The sequence below is a fragment of the Polypterus senegalus genome, chromosome 8 (genome assembly GCF_016835505.1).
Source record: "Polypterus senegalus isolate Bchr_013 chromosome 8, ASM1683550v1, whole genome shotgun sequence".
In the NCBI taxonomy this organism is placed as follows: Eukaryota; Metazoa; Chordata; class Cladistia; order Polypteriformes; family Polypteridae; genus Polypterus; species Polypterus senegalus.
In genome coordinates, this window is record NC_053161.1 from 12,476,312 (window position 1) to 12,496,098 (window position 19,787).

The following is a 19,787-nucleotide window of genomic DNA, read 5'->3' on the forward strand; positions in this document are numbered from 1 at the left end:
GGGAGAAAAACTTAAAATATGCCACTAAAAACTTAAGTGGGTTTTGGACCATCTTCAATCATGATGAAAATGTATTAAATACAGAAAACATGGATAATGCTGCTTGGACAATTATACTTTCTTGCAACATTAAGCCCCACTTTACTACTTATTTATACGTTAATCAAAACTAAGATTTATATGTCTGGGACTGCACTTATTTAATAATCTATTACTAACACTGCTCAATTCAACCATTTCACTTTGCCGTCTAACGTCATTAAAATTCCAATACATGCCAAGCTGTGTAAAGACAATAAAATCTCAATCTCGCATGAACTTATTAAGTTTCAAAATTTGAAAAATTCCACAAGCCAGCACCACTAGTAAAATGAAATGGGCAGGTTGGATCCAATCAAATGCTTCCAAATCATAAAAGATGTGTCTGACACTAGCATAACCAGCATTCATCCTGAGAAAACCGGACTTTTTTGCATTTAGATTGTTGCAAATTTACTAAAATACTTTGCCCTGCAGAAAGGCTGCAAGAATATCTTTTATCAAGTCATAAAAATACAAGTAAACCTGACTCAGTTCAGCCAGGTCAAAATATTGCACAAAAGGAAATTGCCCAATATGAACTATTTAGGAAGACCATCCAAATGACAGGTGACCTTAATGGAGAATTTTAAAAGCCACTACAGTATTTGATCTGAATTCCTTTTAGAGCAAGTCATATGTTTAATATGGAGCCTTTGCACATAGTAGATATCCCAATACAAAAGGCTCTCCAAAGGTAATGAAGTTAGATCTGTATTTTTCTCTTGGAGTGTAAATAATGTATCTTACACTGAGGAAAAGTGAAACAAATCTCTGCATTGGATTTGACTACCTTGACGAGCACAATTCTAATAGGCTTACAGAAAACAAAAACAGACATACTGAACATTAATGGAGATAAGTAATATAAAAATGCCAAATTTAAAAAAGTACTTGTATCAGTTCACGATAAATACAGTGTCTTTCTAAAAGTATGTCTGAAAGCTATACAGTATAAATTCATACCTCATCTCTAGATTTCATAATGAAAAATCCATTGATTGACAAAACTGCATCATGAGATGCAAAAAAGTTAAACCTAGCATTTGCATATTGCCATCACTCATTATAAAACATATTAAAAGTGAACATTCTCTTAACTGGTTTGAGGAACGCCATTTTAAAGAGTCCCAGCATCAGGTGGTCTTAATATGGCTAGGTGAATCTTTAACATGATGAAAGACCTATCATTAAACAATCATGAGAAAATATTTTCCTGTTTTCAATCCTTTAGAATCTGGCAAGTCAATCTCAATCAATGGTAGGGACTAAGAAATCAGAATGTCAGGATAATTCCTCTTTTGAGCTAAATTGACTGATTAGTATTAAGGTTGGAAAAGTAAAAATATTCTCTCTGTATTGTGAACTGTATTCTTAAGTGATGATGTATGATTCTGTGTGTTGAAATCTGAAGCATAAAATCACATTTGTTTTCCCGATTTCTCTTTACTTGCGTTAATTTTGCTTTGTGCAAATAAACTCCTAGCAAGTCGCTTTGTTCCGTTTTGTTTCTTTGATACAAACTCTCCTACATTTCCTAGAATACATGCATTTGACAACACTAAGTACTTGGTGAGACTTAAGTCAGTATACAAGAACTGTGGACTATAATAGCAATAATCCACAAAGAAACGGTTACCCTACACCGTTATATATTGTTATAAGTCGCTGTCAACATAATAAATGAATACACTGTAATGTGGCCATTGCTACTATGTAGATAAAGGCCATCAGAGCCATTTTTTATTCAAACGGAGAAAGGTCCTTTGCATTTTCATAACCATACATTCTATTTATTCTCTTTACAACTATTCCAAACAATTCAGTATTAATTGAACAGCTGAATTGACTACATATGATCTGTTCATAGATATGTTAAATGTGCAGGTAAGAAATTAGACTGTTAGACATCTAAATAGAAGACCTTCAACAATGCCTTTTGGAAAAATATTGCAATTCAATGATAGCAACACCAAATAGTATTTATCAATTAGACCAATTGTGACCTCTATGACAACATTTAACTACTTTACTAAGGTATAATACTGCATCACTGACAATTTAAAAAAAAAAAACAACCTTAATATAAACAAGAAATACAGTGATATCTTTGACTCGGATCTATCATTATACCTCTAAAAATGCAAGATGTACACTATCCAAGTTAGAAACCAATAAAACGTGCAGGAGTGTCATAATACACTAGAACGGATATAAAAGTATATAAATATTTTATATTAGTATAAAAAAAATTCATTTCTGCCATGGAAAGTTTAAGGCTGTTGAAATTATTCAGTTACTACCTACTTTAAAGCACTACAACAAGCATAACAACTATGATCGTAGGACTCTTCTTAGTTCGTAGGACGTAGTTCTTAAGCCTCAGCATTGACAATTAAAATTTAAACATCCTTATTTTTACATATTAAGTCATAAATTGCTGTACCTCTATTTTACAAGACTGCATTCTTATGGATCAGAGTGTAAATTAAGGACCTCAATATTTAAGTGAAAGGATAGATTAAAAAAAAAAAAAAAGAAAGAAACCTATTCAGGAAGTGGCACCTTTGGCTGCAAAGCTCTCAATCTTTGTTAATTAATAATATTTAAGAAAGAAAAAAAATACTCTGAATACTTCCATTAGAGATTTGAGCTACTGAGATATAGCAACAGTGGCAACCAATGTAACTGGTTATTAGTATGTCTTTCACATTTCACCTTCTTGGTGTTTGGCCTTGTTAACATTGTGAATAAGCTTATCACTCCTAGGCTTGAAATGGTAAACCAAGTTTTAAGCATTACCAGGAACATACCTCTTTTGTATTAAAGTCAGTAGTACTAGCTTTTCATATGATCATGTGCCACAGATTTATTTATTCAACGATCAAGTTCACATCTTTTAGCATAATAATGCATTCTACCACAGTGCACACATTTTTTGGGATTGTTTTAAATAATGTAAGGAAGAGTACATGCAAGTTCCCCAGATCTCAATTTAAAGTTTGTGGGAAGTTTAATCCGCAGGGGCTCCACTTTGCAATTTACCAGAGTCAGGTAATTTGAGCCTTTTCGACAGCACAGAGGATCAACAGAATATTAGGCAAGTGACCATGATGTTCTGGCTCATCAGTATACACTACCAGTCAAAAGTTTTAGAAGACCTCAGTTTTTTTTCACTTTTTATGGAAATGCATGAAGTTTAATGTCTTAATGTTTCATGGAAACAAAGCATAGAACAAATAAACAGAAGCAAATAAAAGTCAAAGAATCATGCAAAGCCACCTTTTCCTGATAACAGCCAAACTGTGGGAAACCTTTTGATTCAGAATGCCAGTCACTCTGTGAAAGTCACAAACTCTGCCTCCAGCAAAAGAACACCAGACTATCATGCTTCCTCCTCGTTTCACAGTTTGTCACACACAAACCATCCTTTCACTAACTCAGAATGCAAACACCCTGTGTGATGATCCAAAATTTGAAATCTTTGGTTCATCAGTACACAAGACTTTTTTTCAGTCTGTTGTTGTTCACAGTCGGTATTTCAAGGTCCTATTTTGACCTTTAAGGAATGGCTTCCTTACTTCCACTTGCCCTGTCAAACCTGCAGCACAAAGTCTCCTTTTCACTGTCGAAACAGATATGATTTCTTCTACTACTGTTAAGCTGTGTTTCAAGCGGTTGTGCTAGGAGGTGCCTATTCCACATGCTGGTGGCACATAAACCTGTCTTCTGATCAAGTTGTCACTTTGATTCTGCCAGATCCTTTTCCACTTTCCATTTGCCTTTGCTATGTTTTTTGCTATTTCTCTCAATAAAAGGCACACACATCTAAGGAAGGCCCTGTCTCATTTAATTTGTTAATTGCCGTTTTCTTGCCGTCATCATTGGAATTTACAACTACAGTGCAATATTGTCCAAGTAGTACTTCAGAGAGTATAGTAACACAGTCTGTTCCAACTCTGCTTTAAGACAGACACAGGGTTTTGAAGTAATCAACAGAAGTTGGGACACCTGTTCAAAATTGTTTGGATCAACTTGCAAGGCTTATTTTACTTTAATTGCTGCAGAAAATCTGTAGGTTGTAACCAATTAGTTGTTCCATGAAGAAGGCCCATTTGTAATATTCTGAATTGTCTTTTTTCAGTTTCTGCTAACCATAAACTTTACATTTAAAACCTCTGGCAGTAACCTGCTTACCTTTTCACCATTTTAGGTCATACACTAGATTTCAGCAATAAACATGGGGGTACTGGAAAAACTGTAGGTGTTCACGTAAATATCACATTGTACATGTTTATTGTGTGGCGTTCTATTTATATGATAATGCATTTTAATATCCTTTTTTGTTTTATGAACCACAAAAATGCTGGCTATAAAGGGCAAGTCTGGAAAGATTTTGAAAATGTATGCCACTAGCACTAAAACCCAACCATTGTTTGTAGCCATACAAAGCATATTTCATGCCAACAGGCAAGATGAGGTGTGGCTGGATGTTTTGAGCGTGACGAAATGTTGGCAACATGCAGCCAGTCTTAGTCTTTCAAACAGGTGATGTGTGTTCAGAGGTCACCCTCACTGCAAACTGTCAAATGGTACAGAGCTGGATCCACAGGCTGCAAAGAGGTATACTTTGTGTTTAAGCCTTAGTGCTCGCATCTTCTGCAATACCCTAAGCATTACATTGTGGAACAATTTGAAAAAACTAAGATAGATCCAAAAGACCATTCCTTTAAAATGTTAAAGTTTAAATGATAAAGTATAGGTAAACTCTTCTTTAAATAAGAGGCAATACCTTGTTGTGGTTTGTTTTGATGAACAATATTAAATTAAATTGTGAATATTCACATATTTTAGTGTTGTAGGTGTCATTTTGTGGCCTGTCAACACTTAATATTTCCATTTAAATTAATTGTATAGTGGGTGTTCACATTATAAAAATTCATACTACCATGAGGTTTTCAGGAATTAGCTTTGTAACACAGAAGCAGTCTGTATATTTTGTGTTTTATATTAAAAACATTTGTAAACGTGCACATCACTGCAAGCTCTACTATGGAAAAAGGGCACCACACTATACACTAGGCCTCCCAGATCCTTCTCCAAAGGGATACTTTCAAATTTCAGACCTCCCACTACATATTCAAATACAACATTTATATAAATGTAACAAGTATTGCGGGAATGTGCTTTTCCTGTTGATATTCAATGCAGAGTTTACAAGAAGTATTCAAAATATTTTAGCTAGCAAAAAAATACCACACACAAGTAGCACATTTTATCATATAAACGGATAAACAACATGTAGATTATGCAACACAAGTTATGTGACAATTGTTTTTCCTTTATCCATGAAAAGGATTTTTACATCGTCTTCCATTTCAGAGAAGTAGTCAGCATTTCATTCCGTTATGTTAATCTTGAGAATGAGAGGGGAAAAAAAATCTCTCAGTCATCACTACAAACTACATCGGGTAAGTAACATTTATATTAATAAAATCATTTTGGGTTGAGTATTCCTTTAAACAATATGGCCAAAAGTGTCTAGAAATCAACACAGCAGAAAAGTATGTAATTTCTCCAATAATCTATGTAATGTACAAGACATAAACATGGTATTAACAGTGCATCCGGAAAGTATTCAGAACGCATCACTTTTTTCACATTTGGTTATGTTACAGCCTTATTCCAAAATGGATCAAATTCATTTTTTTCCTCAGAATTCTACACAATACCCCATAATGACAATGTGAAAAAAAGTTTACTTGAGGTTTTTGCAAATTTATTAAAAATAAAACTGAGAAATCACATGTACATAAGTATTCACTGCCTTTGCTCAATACTTTGTCGATGCACGTTTGGCAGCAATTACAGCCTCATGTCTTTTTGAATATGATGCCACAAGCTTGGCACACCTATCAGTGGCCAGTTTCGCCCATTCTTCTTTGCAGCACCTCTTAAGCTCCATCAGGTTGGATGGGAAGCGTCGGTGCACAGCCATTTTAAGATCTCTCCAGAGATGTTCAATCGGATTCAAGTCTGGGCTCTGGCTGGGCCACTCAAGGACATTCACAGAGTTGTCCTGAAAACAGGATGCAAATGAGCTCAATTGTGAGCGTCATGGCAAAGGCTCTGAATACTTATTTACATGTGCTTTCTCAATTTTTTTATTTTTAATAAATTGCAAAAATCTCAAGTAAACTTTTTTCATGTTGTAATTATGGGGTGTTGTGTGTAGAATTCTGAGGAAAAAATAAATTTAATCCATTTTGGAATAAGGCTGTAACATAAAATGTGGAAAAAGTGATGCGCTGTGAATACTTTATGGATGCACTGTAAGTCAGGTTGGTTTCATCCCTATCTATACTAGTTTGAAAGCCTATTTTGTGAACAAAGTAGCACCAAACACAGTCAGCTGTAGACACATTAACTGAGAACACTGAAAATAAAAAAAAAAATTCTCAAATGCGTATCAGTCAAAAGGTCTTTTACACACGCTTTTATTAAGTTTATACATTTAATCTGCTCCTGAAAAGTGTTTCCCATAAGCTTCCAAGTACCGTACATTAACAAAAACACTGGTTTCCTACCCCTTTTATAAAGTTTATAAATAAAAGATGTAACCACAGCTATTAGCCAAATATATGCAATCCTAAGGAAGTGTAAATACTGCAAGACAGTGTGGCCTGTAAAACATCACTCCATACAATGCTATGAACAGTGTTCTACTCACGTGTCCTTGCGTGGACGTAAATGCTCAAAGACCAGGAGTCCCCTGGAGTTGACACTAAGCACCAGTTCATTGCCTGCCATGATATCCAGTCGGAAAGGCTTGGAAGTGATGATCAGGCGATGATCCGTTTGACTCAAGGCAAGCTCAATACTGTTGTCATCACGGCCAGTAACAGCCAGCCTGAAATGTATACATATTTAATAAGTGCCACAAAATACTGCACAAAGTGAAAATGATGGGGAAAATATAACCTTCCAGCTTCCCATAAAACACTTAATATCATCTTTAACTTTTGCAACATGAACTTACATTGCTTCCCGTATGTTTGTTTTAAATACAATCATGTTTGAACACTGTATTGAATATACTATTTTACGCAAATCTCCTTTGTAATCGTTTTTAACTAATGCTACTTTTTCTTGGATGCTACAGAAGCAATGTATAAGTAATAAAACTATATTTAAAACATTTCTCATAAGAAACAGAAACCATATTTTCCTTATAAAACTAATCTTAATTTGTGCCCAGTCTTCAGTATCAAATACAAGCCTACTCTTATACATCAGATTCCTCTCCAATCATAAAACAGAAATCGCACTATTTGCTCATAAAAGTTCCATACATGTTTTGGAAACAAATATAATAGTGTCATGACAATCAATCAAGCAAGATACTGTCAAATCTAGAACATTTGTCACTAAAAGAATTTTTGTAATCAGTCATACATATTTTTTATGTGTTCATACTCACGGAAGTGTAGGGGGATCTTGAATGAGAACATCTGGAACCTCATATCGTGGCTTTAAAGGGTTCAGCTCATTAATTTTTATTCTGGTCATATTTCCTTCAAGTCCATATATTTCAAGTAATAAAGGAACCTGCCAAAGATTGCTTATGTTAAAAGATTTACAATGAGAATGCAGCAAAAAAGAATAAGTGGTTGCCTAGTGCAACTTTCCCCCACCTATACGTTAAAACATTTTTTGAAGCCAGTTAAACGCATTAAGATGGGTCTGCAAATATTTTACTTCCAAATCACTTTTTTTTTTTTTTTTACTCTTCATTAAGGAACAGTCCACTGCTCACTCAATTTTTAAACGCTTGCTACAAAGTCTGCAGCTGTCGTGCGTTACTCTGTTGGATTTTTTTTTTTTAAACGTGATTTAAAAATTGTATTTCACCACATTTATTATATAATGTAAGGTGCTATAACTTTCAGTGCTGAGCTACATAAACAGTGGCGCTACTCCTGTGTGCTCATATGCTTCCAGTTGTACAGAGCGTGTATTTAGTACAAGGCTCATTTGCAGCCCAACAACAGCACGCTTCACAAAAAGAACATGTCGAGATGCTAGTCTTTCTTGCAAAAAATTTGGAAGACAGACACCATAGTTTATGTACACAAAAATGCAATGAGTACTGTTTGCATTTATGCAAAACCCTTTAGTATGTTAGTGTTCAGTGTGTTACTTTTCTGAAAAAATTGTCCACAAAAGGCAACATTAATGTTCTTTTTACTTGAATGTTTATATGGGAGGCATTTTCTTCAAAAAAGGAAATGAAAATTTAATTTATAAAATAATGCAGTCTCTCTTTTACAATTTCATTTTCAAAGTCTACATGCAAGAGTGCACCAAAAATTAATCATCTTTCTACAAACAAAGCACTTCACTATCTTTCATAAAATGGTGTGTCCTCTTTAAATGAAATCAGCGCCTTAGACACTTCAATCAGATGTGTGGGCTTATTACAGATTCAAACAGTGCGTCAGTAAAGAACAACTGGATAAAAGCAAAGCCATATGAGAGCTTTCAACAAATGATACAGGTTTTTGAACTGTGGTATGCTATAAGAATCAGAAAGCAACTGAGTGATGGAATCGTACCGAGGCTTGATCTTAAGCAAAGAATTGTAACATCTCTCAGGCCAATGGATACAGCAGCCCTAAATTGTGACAGCTGAACATCCAGGGCAGCAGATTCCTACATGACAATCACACATTAAAAACAACTCCGCCCTTGTAGAGGATGTGTTGCAGATAAACACATGGCATGCCAGTCACACACTGGGAGCAACATCGCAGCCTTATATGCCGAGCAGCTGAGATGACTCACTGTTGTTCCAAAAAACCTAACATTTCCAATTCGCTGTTCCATTGCGTGACCACATCAATCACAAGTTTGTGTTTCTCCGGGTCCAATAAATGTTGCTTCTCTTTAAGCATACTGCTACAGTGGAAAAAGTTTGGTGGAATTTGCCGGAGTAGCCGGTGATAGAAAAATGAAGTGGCTCCATAATAGCAGCAAAAAATGCTTTGTTTTGTCTGAGGATTGTCAGAACAGAATAGAGACTAATTGAAGTATATATGTAACTATTATAGAATTATAGAAAGACAGGAATCTGTTTTCCTGCTGAATTATTCAAAATTTAAAGATACAAGATTTTTAATGTCCAATAGGGGAAAACAACCGGCTAACAGTTTAGTTGAAGGGTGTCTACAAGGAGATTCATCAAGCACACATTACTGAAAATCATTTACTTAACACTAGAATTACCAAAGTCTACGAAAAAAAAACTTGTAAACCTGGCCCACCTTAAATCCATTCGCACCTCTCCATCAGCATCTTTTGTTTTGTAAATGTGTCGATAAGCACAAACAGCCTTCTATCCCATCCTCCCACTGCTGCAGAAACGACAAAAAGCTCTCCCAGCTCAAGCCTTGTTAATCTGGGAGTGAGATACCGGGAGCTGTATAGTGTAAATATATCGTTATTTGGAACACATGCATAAAACTGAATAAAAAACGCTAACCTTTCCAAGTACTATAGTAACAATAAGAGCATTTCACTACTCAAAATGTTTATTTTGTGACGTGGCAAGGCTCGAAACCGCAACCTGTTGATTATGAGTCAGCAGTTCTTACTGCTGTACTACCAAAGTAGTTGTGACAATGAAGTACATAACCCGATTCCTTTTTCTTTGGTTACAGTCTTGAATAAAAGTGCACTTGTTTTGTTATACTTGTACCTTTTGTGAAAGTGCTTATTTGATATTTGAACTTCACACATTATACACTTAATGTCAAACTTTTGTCGTTAGTACTAAAACATGAAAGAAAAGTTTGTCTATTAGGTATGTGTTCAACATTTGTCATGCTACACTTACATATATATTTGTAGACATGGAACACATGAAATGCATGTGCTCCAAATAACAATATATATTTTACACTATACAGCTCCCGGTACCTCACTCCCAGATAAACAAGGCTGGAGCTGGGAGAGCTTTTTGCAGTTTCTGCAGCGGTGGGAGGATGGGATAGTAGGCTGGTTGTGCTTATCGACACATTTACAAAACAAGACACTGACAGAAAGGTGCGAACAGATTTAAGGTGGGCCAGGTTTGAGTTTTTTCGTAGGCTTTGGTAATTCTAGTGTTAAGCATAAATTTGATTATAAAAACTATTTGCAATATTAACATTTTATAATGTAGATGTCATGGAGACTCGCCTATAATGTGTCTACTCTAATGTGGAGATTCATATTTTTGTTAAATTATGGTGAATTTTGGATGGGTGTAGCATTGTAGAAAAGTTATTTTGTTCCACATCTTCCAAACACTGAAGTTAACCGTTCAGTCAAGATAAAATCTATATTGAAATGAGGCATTATGAATCGGAACCGGGACTTCAGTGCTAATACCCAGCCCTACACCGCAGTAACATTTTTTTTTTACATTGATGAAAACAAAAGATTTAAACAATGTGATTATTATGTTCAGAACGTTAACCCTTTACAAGATTTCACTACTTGTAGTATTTGCATTTAATGACAAAAACATCTTATTTGTTTTCATGAATGTTACAATTTTAATGCACACATATAGTGCATCAAGAAAGTATACACATCGCATCACTTTTTCCACATTTTGTTATGTTACAGCCTTATTTAAAATGGATTAAATTCATTTTTTCCTCAGAATTCTACACACAACACCCCATAATGACAACATGAAAAAGGTTTACTTGAGATTTTTGCAAATTTATTAAAAATAAAAAAATTGAGAAAGCACATGTACATATGTATTCACAGCCTTTGCCATGAAACTCAAAACTGAGCTCAGGTGCATCCTGTTTCCTCTGATCATCCTTGAAATATTTCTGCAGCTTAATTGGAGTCCACCTGTGTAAATTCAGTTGATTGGACATGATTTGGAAAGGCACACACCTGTCTATATAAAGGTCCCACAGTTGACAGTTCATGTCAGAGCACAAACCAAGCATGAAGTCAAAGGAATTGTCTGTGAACCTCTGAGACAGGATTGTCTCAAGGCACAAATCTGGGGAAGGTTACAGAAAAATTTCTGCTGCTTTGAAGGTCCCAATGAGCACAGTGGCCTCCATCATCCGTAAGTGGAAGAAGTTCAAAACCACCAGGACTCTTCCTAGAGCTGGCCAGCCATCTAAACTGAGCGATTTGGGGAAAAGGGCCTTAGTCAGGGAGGTGACCAAGAACCCGATGGTCACTATGTCAGAGCTCCAGAGGTCCTCTGTGGAGAGGGGAGAACCTTCCAGAAGGACAACCATCTCTGCAGCAGTCCACCAATCAGGCCTGTGTGGTAGAGTGGCCAGACGGAAGTCACATCTTAGTAAAAGGCACATGGCAGCCCGACTGGAGTTTGCCAAAAAGGTACCTGAAGGACTCTCAGACCATGAGAAACAAAATTCTCTGGTCTGATGAGACAAAGATTGAACTCTTTGGTGTGAATGCCAGGCATCACGTTTGGAGGAAACTAGGCACCGCTCATCACCAGGCCAATACCATCCCTACAGTGAAGCATGGTGGTGGCAGCATCATGCTGTGGGGATGTTTTTCAGCAGCAGGAACTGGGAGACTAATCAGGATAAAGGGAAAGATGACTGCAGCAATGTACAGACACATCCTGGATGAAAACCTGCTCCAGAGTGCTCTTGACCTCAGACTGGGACGACGGTTCATCTTTCAGTAGGACAACGACCAAGCACACAGCCAAGATATCAAAGGAGCGGCTTCAGGACAACTCTGTGAATGTCCTTGAGTGGCCCAGCCAGAGCCCAGACTTGAATCCGACTGAACATCTCTGGAGAGATCTTAAAATGGCTGTGCACCGAAGCTTCCCATCCAACCTGATGGAGCTTAAGAGGTCCTGTAAAGAGGAATGGGTGAAACTGGCCAAGGATAGGTGCCAAGAGGTTGTGGCATCATATTCAAAAAGACTTGAGGCTGTAATTGCTGCCAAAGGTGCATCAACAAAGTATTGAGCAAAGGCTGTGAATACTTATGTACATGTGATTTCTCAGTTTTTTTATCTATAATAATAATAATAATAGGCAAAGCCCTGACTGACTGACTACTAAATCTCCAACTTCCCATGTAGGTAGAAAGCTGAAATTTGGCAGGCTTATTCCTTACAGCTTACTTACAAAAGTTAAGCAGGTTTCATTTCGAAATTCTACACGTAATGGTTGAACTTTATTTATGGCTCCATCTTCACGAAATTTGGTAGGCGGCTTCCCTGCACAAACCGAAACCGATGTACTTACTTATTTCGATGGTATGACGCCACTGTCGGCCGCCATATTGAACTTTCCAACATCACCAATTTTCAAACTTCCCGTGTAGGTAGAAGGCTGAAATTTGGCAGGGTCATTCCTTACAGCTTACTTACAAAAGTTAAGCAGGTTTCATTTCGAAATTCTACATGTAATGGTCATAACGGTCAACAAAGTCCGCCATGTTTAACTTTCTTATTTATGGCCCCGTCTTCTCGAAATTTGGTAGGCGGCTTCCCTGCACTAACCAAAACCAATGTACGTACTTGTTTCGGTGGTATGATGCCACTGTCGGCCACCATATTGAACTTTTCAACAGTCTTTGTTACTTATGGGCCCATCTTCAAGAAATCTGGTACACGGGTTCCCAATGCGAACTGAATCCTCCTTACGTACATATATACGTCCATAGCCTGCACCTCGGTCACCGTGTGAGGTGGTGTTGGGTCCCCCATCCCAACGCCTCCCACGTTGTTGGCTGCCTGCCTATATAAGACCGTCCGTCGCTCCAGTCTCTACATTCCCTTCCTTGCTTCTCCACGGGATTCACGTCTGCCTACTGATAACTACGGCCTTTTTGTTTAATCCACGGCTTCTCCTCTGTTTTGTTTATTTATTACAATTATAGTTATTGTGTAGGTATTTTACACTTACTTTACATTGCTCAGGTACCCATTTCCTTTATCATTCCAACCCCCATTACCATGTCTATCGAGATGATCACTATCGATCAAAAAACTGTCACTTACCGACTGGTTTCCATGCCCGGAGATAGCACCTACCTTTTCCATTCTCTTTGTTACATATTGCACGGCCATATCAGGCTCACTCTTGATATCCGGCGGAACATTCTATCTTATGTATTGAATGACTGGGACAGGGTTAAGGTGTGGACTGATGACGGTACAAGAGATAATTATACTACACATGAGCACTATAAGAGTGAAATGCTTAAGCCCTTCACCTATGGTTCTGCATGCGAGTTGATGGCTGCCGCTGAATTGTTGTTGTCGCTTTCAAGTGTACCGAAATGGCCAAATATTTTACACCTTTCGACATCCGCCAATGCCTCTTAAACATCTTAGATTGACAGGTGACGATTTCAGTAGTAGACACTTTGATGTTTATGAATGTTTAAAGTCTCAAAAGCTGGATGTGATTTTATCGATGAAACCGGTTGTGTGCTTACAAGGCTTGACAAATGCCAAATGTCACTTCAACACAACAGATCCTGCAAATACTGTCGTAATTGAAACAAACTATGAAACTCAAACCGATTATGACAGCAGCAATCCAAGCTGTGAGATTTGAGACAAGATTACTGTTCACATGGTCAACTGTAAGTTACATGCTCAAGAGTAAGCTCAGCGCACAGCTTGGTCATGTTACAACCGGAGGGCCGAACTGACAACATGGTATACAAAGAGATCTTAACAAATAATTATTGGCATATTGTCCCTCAGTTTAAAAAGGTTTAATTTTCTTCTTAATAAAAATTTTAATGCAGTACTTGCCATGCGCTGGTATTTTGCTAGTTTTTAATAAATTTGCAAAAACCTTAAGTAAACTTTTTTCACGTTGTCATTATGGGGTGTTGTGTGCAGAATTCCGAGGAAAAAAATGATTTTAATCCATTTTGGAATAAGGCTGTAACGTAACAAAATGTGGAAAAAGTGATGCGCTGCGAATACTTTCCAGATACACTGTAATTGCAAGTTGTTTAAATACAGTAAATTCTTTGAGTTTAATTATATACTGTATTGGGTACTAAACTGCAATACTTTCAGTATCATAGTTTCGTTTTTTGGTATTGTGTCAGCACCCTAGTTTCATCTGGAGAATTTAAAGGAAGTTATTCCGTACAAATATAGTATAATAGTATCATAGGTTAACTACAGTATAAGCAGCTGAAACAGGGCAATGTGAATTCCTGATTAATTAAACCAACAAACTGTTTCAGATTTGAACTAATTTAGGCTCTCTGATGTAAACAAGTAAACAAAAAATAGAGGAATTATGGGAAGAAAATAAAGACCTAATGTACTTATTTTCATGGATACATCAATCTGAACAGCCAGACTTCCAAATGCTAAAGAAAAAAGCTATAGTAAGGAATTATGACAGCACAGCGCAATCCTATGAATCAGAATACAAAGTCAAATAAACAAAAGCCACAGAAAATAACTAATGAAGAAAATAAAAATACAGGAGAAAAATGATTTTAACAAAGGTTGAAATAAGTGGTGACAAGAGCAATTTATTTTTCTTCATTTGCATTATATTTACATATATTTATCATAAAAAACACTGCTTACTACACAGCATTCAGGTGCTGTGCAGACAGTAGCCTAATATACAGTAGACACTGTGTTCACAGTTTTCTTTGTGATAAGGACCTTATTTTATTGTTACTAGCCTTTGATTAATTTTAGGATTAGATATGATTTGGCATCTAGTTTGTCACTAAAAGCAGCTACTATTAATCATGTAAATGGATTTTAAACTTAGAAATGATCTGATATAGTCATCACAAATCCAAGTACTGGTTTGTCTCAACTGCCTGTTGGACAAGCTGCAAACTTGAAGATGGGGAGTTTGAGGGCAAAGAGAAGAATACCTTACAACTGCAATACCTGAAAACATAGGAGACAATAAAAAAAATTTAAAGAGGGGTTTCTGACCAACTTTGTTGTATCCTCTAATCTGTTTGCAGTCTGTCACTAAGGCTACAGAAGGTATTGCTGCTGTGGAAATATCCTGTACCTGTTCCAAAGGAGGCATGCTCCTCTTCTCCTATTGACTACAGACCAGTGGGCTGTTATTTCCCACATCATGAAGACATTCGAGAAACTGGTTTTGTACCAAACAAGTTCCCTTGTTAAAGACCACTTGGACCCCCTGTAGTCTGCCTAATGGACAAAGATAGGAGTAAAAGATGAAATCACAGCTTTTTTTTCCCTCCACCATGCTTATTCCCATTTGGACCAGGCTTGCAGCACTGTTGGAATAATGTTTAATTTTTTCAGTTCTTCAAATTTCTTCAATTCAATCCAGCTATCCCTGTTAAAAGTTAAGCTTGTTAAGATGTAAATTCAAAGATATGCAGGTGGATGAGTCTGTGGTGTCCTGGATTACTGACTATCGGGCACACCTTGAACAGTTTGCTCAAGGACACTATTTCTCTCAAACACCACATAGACAAGTCTGGTCTCATTTTTTGTTCATCTTGTACACCTTGGGTTATAAATTTAACAATGGGTTATTTTACTTGCAGAAATTCTCCTGTGACTCTTCCCTAATGGGTGGTATTAACAAAAGGGATGACAGATGACACAGACTATGGTATCAGGTGGATAGTTATGTCTCTTGGCGCAAAGAGGATTATCTATAACGCATCATTAGTAAAACCAAGGAACTGATTATCGACTTTTACCACACCAAATAGCCTACAGGCCCAGTCGTTATTAAGGAATTGCAGTTGGTGACTTGCTATAGATATTTAAAGATCCACTTCAGTGACATACTTGATTGGTTTAGTGGCAAAACCACATAAGGGCACAGCAGGCACTCTTTTCTTAGGAGATGCATTCATTTATAATAGGTACTGACATTGTTTACATACTCTATAACTCTGATAGTCAGTGCAATTTTCTATTCTACACTATGCTGGGCCAGTAATATCACGTCAAGAGAGGCCCACCAAAATAAAGAAGCTTATTAAGAAAAAAGGCTTAGTTATGGACACACTCTGAACTCACTGGAGAGGACAGAATGAAGACAAAATTAATTGACCATGATGGACAATGATTTACAACCTTTCTATGACACACTCACCCCGTGAATTATTCAAACGGAACTGAGTCAAGAAATGCAACTGGGCCTTTATACATAAGGTTTACAACTTTATGATGCCTCACTGTGTTTGCAGTTATCGTTAGTCATGTCAGAAATGTATTTCTTTTTTGTTAATCTTGTGTGCCTGTTCAAGGTGGGGATATTTGTTATATTTTGAGCTTCTGTAAAAAGCACTCTTTTCCCCTGGGACAAACACGATACTATCTACAGAAGAAGAAGAAAAAAGAAAAAACCCACAGCAAATCAAACTTAATTCATACCTTGTTAACTTCATTTATTAACTGTACTTTGATATTTTTCTCTGTAAGCTCCAATGAATTAAGCAGTGCTCTGTATGGGGAATTCCCAGGTTTCACATTCCTTTGCCTCCTACAAAACAAAACATTGTAGATTTTGGAGAGGATAATAGAAATAGTGTGCCACATATACTATATGTTTTAAACTGTTTCACTATGTGTGAATTACCCCAAAAAATGGTGTGTGGATGATGATGTAGCTCATCATGTTCATATTTTGTCAGAGAATATCTAGGTGACAGATAATCAGTACAAGTTATGCAATTGCCACTGTATTTTTCTTGCAAAAATATGAATTTAAATGGCTAAGCTTATGATTTGTAATGGTAACAACAGATTGAATTGAATGCAATATATGCTTGATCATACTTCATTTGCATAGATAAAAACTGTCAGGTTTGAACTAACTTGCAGAGTATGATGTGAACGAGTGGGTAATTGGATGAGTGTGTTCAAGACTAAATGGGGGAAGAGCGAGGGTGTGTTTGAGTTGATGTGGTAGGGTCTGGTCCAAAGAGTTTTTATCTATTAGAATTTGGTCCAAGATCCAATCCATCTGTTGATCCCTAAAGTACTACAGGAACATCATGAGAGAGTAGACAGGGCGAGTAGATAAACAAGCAGACATTAGTATCCCATATAACCAAAGCTTTGACTGTAATTGTAGTCTGATGGAAAAATGCCATGTAAGGAGCATGTGCAGGAATGGAAAGTCAAAACCACCAAACTAGTAAAAAGATCACAGAGGAAGAAAATACATTTGCACTGATGAACGGAGGGAAACAAAATCCTAGCACTAACAGCAAGTATAGCACTCTTAGAGATGGTTTCTCCAAAACAACAAAAAAGCATCCACACAACAAAAAAAGCATATGTTAAAGAAAAAAAAAACACTAAATTGCATTAATGAAAGGCAGGCCTTCAAAAAATGCAAACAAATATTTTATTGAATCATATTTTCTAACTTGTTATAATAAATAGCATGTCAGAATGCTTTATAAGTGAACTTACTGAAAAGAGTTGTAGGAATGCAATGTCTTTGAGGGCAAGGTGGTGGGGAAATCAACTTAATTTAAATTTATCCAATCCACTTAGGCACCAATTTTTCCTCCATCCCTCTAAGCCAATCAAAATTAAACCAATCTGGAGGATGCTCTGAGCTGTAGATTTCACAAAATAAGACACTCTTGCCTTCTGGAGCAAACTTCAGCAAGTTTATTTTGACTTTCGAGTTATTTACAAATAATTTCATAGCCCTTTAACTGTTGAGCCCAGTGTCGCTTTTGTGTTCCTTACTGTAAACTCACCAGTCTCTGCACAGTGACCCATATACTACATAACTGGACCTTGGGGGGGGGGCCGGGAATTGGGTGTTTGAATTTAAACTTTGTAGAAGATAAACAAAAAACCTAAAGTAAAATGAGGGTCGATTTAATGAAAAGCCAGGAAGGAGGGGTGGGGAAGAAAGAAATAAACATTACTAAACAAGATGGGTGGCAAAAGCTCAAAGATAGGATTCTAAGCGAGGTAGATTCACCCAAGCATTCAGCACATCATAAATGGAATTGTGTATTTAATATTAAAATTTCTTGTTATTCACAAAAAGCTGGAAATCAATGCCCCGAATGGAGCTCAGTAATTAGTGGGTTACGGAGGGAAGATAACCACAATTAAAAATACATTTTGTACCCCATATACATTTTAGAAACATTATTAGACAAGATAAGGGAAGCAAGACCAGACAAAAACAGATGTAAAAATATATTTATAACTGAAGTAGAAATAACTGCTCCTAAACATCAAAAGCTGTTAATGATAGAAATAACACATGGAGCTCTGTCATCAGAGTTTAATTAAAAGGACAAAAAAATTGTGTCCAATTAACTTTGCAGGTGGAAAAGGTTTAAAACATCTAAACTTAGACTTAAACATGTTCAATATCAGAAGGAGACATTACCCCAATAACAGAGGAGATAGAGGTACTGTATACTGAAATACTATATAGTGGCCATTAAAGACTAACAATTACCTCATTTATCAAGTTCCCATATAATGCCTTGTGATGGTCTCTCCAATTGTACTCAGTAAGGCTGGGGTGTTTGAAATAATGACTAAGTTCCGGGACAATTCCAATTGTCAACCAGACCCTGAGTGTTGTAGCCTCTTTAGAGAGTTAAAAGGCTTAGAAGGGGATTCTACATACTGAGGAAGACATCTATTCAGAAACTAAGTAAGTAAATAAAGGCAGCACCTTTTGTGTATGTTTTTGAAAGTGAAATTGGGGGGGGGTAATTGTCAAAAAGAGGGATCATTTATAGTGACCACATGATCTACTGAAATCAAACTCTAGATATACAGCATTCTTATAACTCCCTTGAAATTGTTTTGTAATGCTTTAAAGTTGTCTGTATCAGAACCCAAAAGCTTTAACATAAGACTTCAAAACAAATTGGATATTTTGTTTATTTAGCAGACAGAAGGAAGGAATCTCACATAAAGGTGTATTGGCTCTTATGAAAATACGCAATTTGAATGCAAACCACATATAAAACATGTCATTTTTAGTTATGAGAGCCATTTTTCAACAAATCTGTACTTCAAACTGTACTGTACTATATACTTTCTGCAAGCATTCAAAAAAATGCACTGACTGTCATGCTCTACAACTCTGCAAACCTAAGGGAGAAATATTTGACCATTTCCTGAAAATGCGAGTACAAGACATATTGAAGAATAAAACACAGTAACCAACTTTGCATCAAGGTAATCAGCCTGACAATACATACACACAATTTTAAGTAAACTGTACAAAAACAGAAAAAGCTCACAGTAAGTTATTTATTAAACATATGATAAGCAACTTACTTGCAGAATGAGCTCTGACTGCAGGTTTTGAAATTGTTTCGATCAACAGCCACTGACGAGGATATGGAAAGAACTATCCATACTACAAAAAACTGCTGGAACCTGTCACACACAGAGAGGGGGAAAGAGAAACCACAAATAGTTTATTTAGAAAAGTATTTTTTATATGCATACAAAGCACTTAATTTACAACAAAAAAAGGATTTCAGAGAAAAACTGCACTAGGAAAGTCACATATATGACATATCAAAATTGCACTATAGAGAAAAATTACATCATTTTAAAAATGTTTTTAAATTTAATACAGACAAAAAACTAGGTAAATATATAATAAAAACTAGTTTTACTGAGACGGACAGATTGCGAGTGTTTG

The 19,787-nt window shown here is 36.3% G+C and overlaps 1 protein-coding gene across 4 annotated transcripts in view; it reads right to left on the minus strand.

Annotated features, from left to right (window-relative positions):
• The window catches only part of ganabb (glucosidase II alpha subunit b), a 184,665-nt gene that overhangs the window by 123,137 nt on the left and 41,741 nt on the right, over nucleotides 1-19,787 (minus strand). For all 4 annotated transcript variants that reach the window (XM_039760750.1, XM_039760748.1, XM_039760753.1 and 1 more), the window contains exons 2-5: nucleotides 19,415-19,516; nucleotides 16,514-16,622; nucleotides 7,559-7,686; nucleotides 6,809-6,988 (exon numbers count right to left, since the gene is read on the minus strand). In XM_039760750.1, the coding sequence (XP_039616684.1) occupies nucleotides 6,809-6,988; nucleotides 7,559-7,686; nucleotides 16,514-16,622; nucleotides 19,415-19,516 (519 nt within the window). The remainder of the gene's footprint in view (nucleotides 1-6,808; nucleotides 6,989-7,558; nucleotides 7,687-16,513; nucleotides 16,623-19,414; nucleotides 19,517-19,787) is intronic.